The sequence below is a fragment of the Syngnathus leptorhynchus genome, chromosome 15 (genome assembly GCF_054491065.1).
Source record: "Syngnathus leptorhynchus isolate UIUO chromosome 15, UIUO_Slep, whole genome shotgun sequence".
NCBI classification, from domain to species: domain Eukaryota; kingdom Metazoa; phylum Chordata; class Actinopteri; order Syngnathiformes; family Syngnathidae; genus Syngnathus; species Syngnathus leptorhynchus.
Window position 1 is genome coordinate 6,072,972 of NC_141209.1, and position 3,086 is coordinate 6,076,057.

The following is a 3,086-nucleotide window of genomic DNA, read 5'->3' on the forward strand; positions in this document are numbered from 1 at the left end:
GTGTCTTTCCCCTCCAGAAGAACTTAAAGACCCCAAGGAGGATGGAGAACCTGTCAGGGAAGGACAAGGAGCTGATACGGAGCAGCTGGGAAAGCCTGGGCAAGAATAAAGTTCCTCATGGTGTCATCATGTTCTCCAGGTAAGTCTCAAAGGCATCATCTGGTTTTGTTTCCAAGTCCAAGCAGCATCACCTTTCTATGCGCACTTCCACCGGAAACCAGAGGCGGCTTGTCTTGTTGCTTGGCGACAGCCTTCAATGTTATTATCTACTCGCCGCTTCATCCGACACGTGCAGGAGAGATTCAGAAATGTTAGTTTGTCAGCACGGAAAATGTGCGATGCTGTGAATTGTAACGTTAGAGTTGATTGACAGAGGAGTGATTTTTTTTACGTCACAACAATCTTGCTGTGCTTGCTCCCATGCTGTTTCTCTGTCTAATTGACTGTGTCTGTCTGTACGTCTGCATCATTCTCACATAGGGGAATTAGAACAAGCTGCATGAGTTATTTTATCTTCCGGGATTCATTGAAGGTATTCCCTACAGCAGAGTTTAGCTACTTCACTGATTAATCCAAAGGGCTACTGTCTGATATAAGCTTCCAAAACAACACATTTGCTTAAATTACCTGAGGTCTAAGCTACTTTTGTCTTTACCTTACTTTTATTTTTAACTCTTGTTTGTAAATATTTTTAAATGTTGTACTTTTAAATTTGAGAAGCACATTGAGTATGAAATGAGCAATATCCAGCTTTTTATTGTCTTGTCAATTGTTAATAGATATTGATTGTGCTAATTAATTTGCATAATATGATTGATATCAATATCCGGCATTATTTCTATAACTGTGCAAGTGTCTACAATATTCCTAGTAAATCAGTGTCTCATCGCCGATAAGCTACTTTTAGAATCGGCCCCCGGGCTACCCATGTGACCCTTGAGGGTGACCTGGTGACCCCTGCTGCAAAGTACATTCAAAGGAATATTTGTTTGTTTGTTTGTTTGTTTTTCAAAACAGCTAAAAGATTGCAACCCGTGTATCACTGCAAAAAAAAACAATATATGGTTTTTATCCCTGCTAGGCTTTTTGAGCTTGACCCAGCTCTTTTCAATCTTTTTCACTACAACACAAACTGTGGCAACACACAAGAGTGCCTCTCCAGCCCAGAGTTCCTGGAGCATGTCACTAAGGTGAGCTTTTCAACCACCAAGTGTCTCATTAGTTTGAATTTGGAATTGATTAGCAAACGAGTCTAAAGGTCTCCCATTGCACGAGAAAAATATAGAAAAGTAATCATTTTTAGTCGATGAAGCAAAACTTATCCATAATCATCTCTCGTCTGCCCGATCCCAGGTGATGCTAGTGATCGATGCCGCTGTCAGCCATCTTGACGATCTTCACTCCCTGGGGGATTTTCTTCTCAACCTCGGCAGGAAGCATCAGGCTGTGGGGGTCAAACCACAGTCGTTTACTGTAGGAAAAACATACAGCAACAGAATTCTGAAGCATCCATATTGATTTTGTGTTTGGGTTTCTCACAGGTGGTAGGCGAGTCGCTCCTCTACATGCTTCAGTGTAATCTGGGCCAGGCCTACACGGCGGCCATGCGTCAAGCCTGGCTCAACATGTACGGCATCGTGGTGGCCGCTATGAGCCAAGGATGGGCCGAGAACGGCGAGGACAAGGCAGACTGAGGTGTCGGCGCGTGAGCCGCTGAGCTGTTGCTGTCCTCTCACTCATTGTGGTTGCCATGGAACGAGGTTGTGTAACTTGCAGCATTGTGGCTTTTTTTTTTTTTGCTGTACATTAGTGAGGGGTGCCAAGCGATGACGAATGAATATACGGCGTGGCTATTGGACACATTCCGCCGATCACAAAGTTTCAAGCAAAGACGAAGCATGAAGGTTAACTTGTACATAATGCCTTTTCGTTTTTCTTCTGACCGTAGTGAAACATGTGTCGTATGTAACAGCGTCGCCCGGCGATGAATATTTTACGCTCACGCTACTCAAAATGGGTTAGTATGGCCCAACACGGGCAGCTCCGGGTCAAACGGTGACCCAAAACAAAACGTAACCACTTTTTGTTTTCTGTATCTTATCCAATGTTAAATGTATTTATGAAAGCGAACTTTTTTTTTTTTTCTTCTTCAATAGGCCGCACTATCAACAGCTACTGACAAGAACTGTTATACACTGATAGCTTTCTACTGTAATCTCTGACTGTTGCGGTGTCCTCTTGCACCTTACTGTTAACGGTAAGTGAGACCGTGAGCAAGTATCTCAATAGTTTTCATCTGACTGTTAATAAATAAGACTGTTATGTTCAGGAAAAGGGTATATTTTAGGATTTTTTTTTTTTTTGTGCTCAAATTTGGTGTTCATCACTGTAGTCTCAATGTTGTTGTGGCAATAAATCTTGGAATGGGGATGTGAACACAAACCATTAAATCATTGATGGTAAAAGTTTGATTTCAATTTGAACTAAAATGACCTAATTTGTTTGTACGCGTCACATATGTGTATTATTATTCTGGTCATCAGCCAATTTTAATCAGAGATAATACCTGATGTTGCAGAAAGAAAAAAATCAAAGGCAAAAAATGATTTAGACAAGTTTACCTGCATCTCTGATTAAAAAAAAAATGTAAAAATGTATTGACCAGTGTTTTTAGCATAATTGTTCCGAATTTCTTTCAATGCCAAGTATTTTAACAACAGTGTGCTAACACCATACAACTGTAAATCCAAGTTGCTGATATGTGGTTATTAACGCTTTATCCTGAGTTTACATTCAAAAAGTTTATTTTTATATTCTGAAATATAGCTGTATATTACCTAGAGCCATTGTTTTACAGTCGCTATAGTACTTTGTGTGGATTTACAGGAAGTTCAATCTACAAAATAAATGTTCTATGAATATACTCGCACTGGTCACTTCATTTTCCATACACTACTGTTTCATAATTTGTCTATGCGTGCCTCAATAAAGTAATTTCTTGTGGACATTTTACAGCAAATCCGGGTCAGTGTGTTGTCACATTGTCCTAACACAATGGCGGCCATTTGATTTCAGTCACACGAGGC

The 3,086-nt window shown here is 40.4% G+C and overlaps 1 protein-coding gene across 1 annotated transcript; it reads left to right on the forward strand.

Moving 5' to 3' along the window:
- Nucleotides 1–2,871, forward strand: ngb (neuroglobin). The gene is made up of 5 exons (XM_085932340.1): nucleotides 1–139; nucleotides 1,082–1,190; nucleotides 1,354–1,473; nucleotides 1,542–1,695; nucleotides 1,811–2,871. The coding sequence occupies exons 1-4, from the start codon at nucleotides 42–44 to the stop codon at nucleotides 1,692–1,694; spliced, it is 480 nt and encodes a 159-aa protein (XP_085788466.1). The 5' UTR covers nucleotides 1–41; the 3' UTR covers nucleotide 1,695; nucleotides 1,811–2,871.
- The last annotated feature ends 215 nt before the right edge of the window (nucleotides 2,872–3,086 follow it).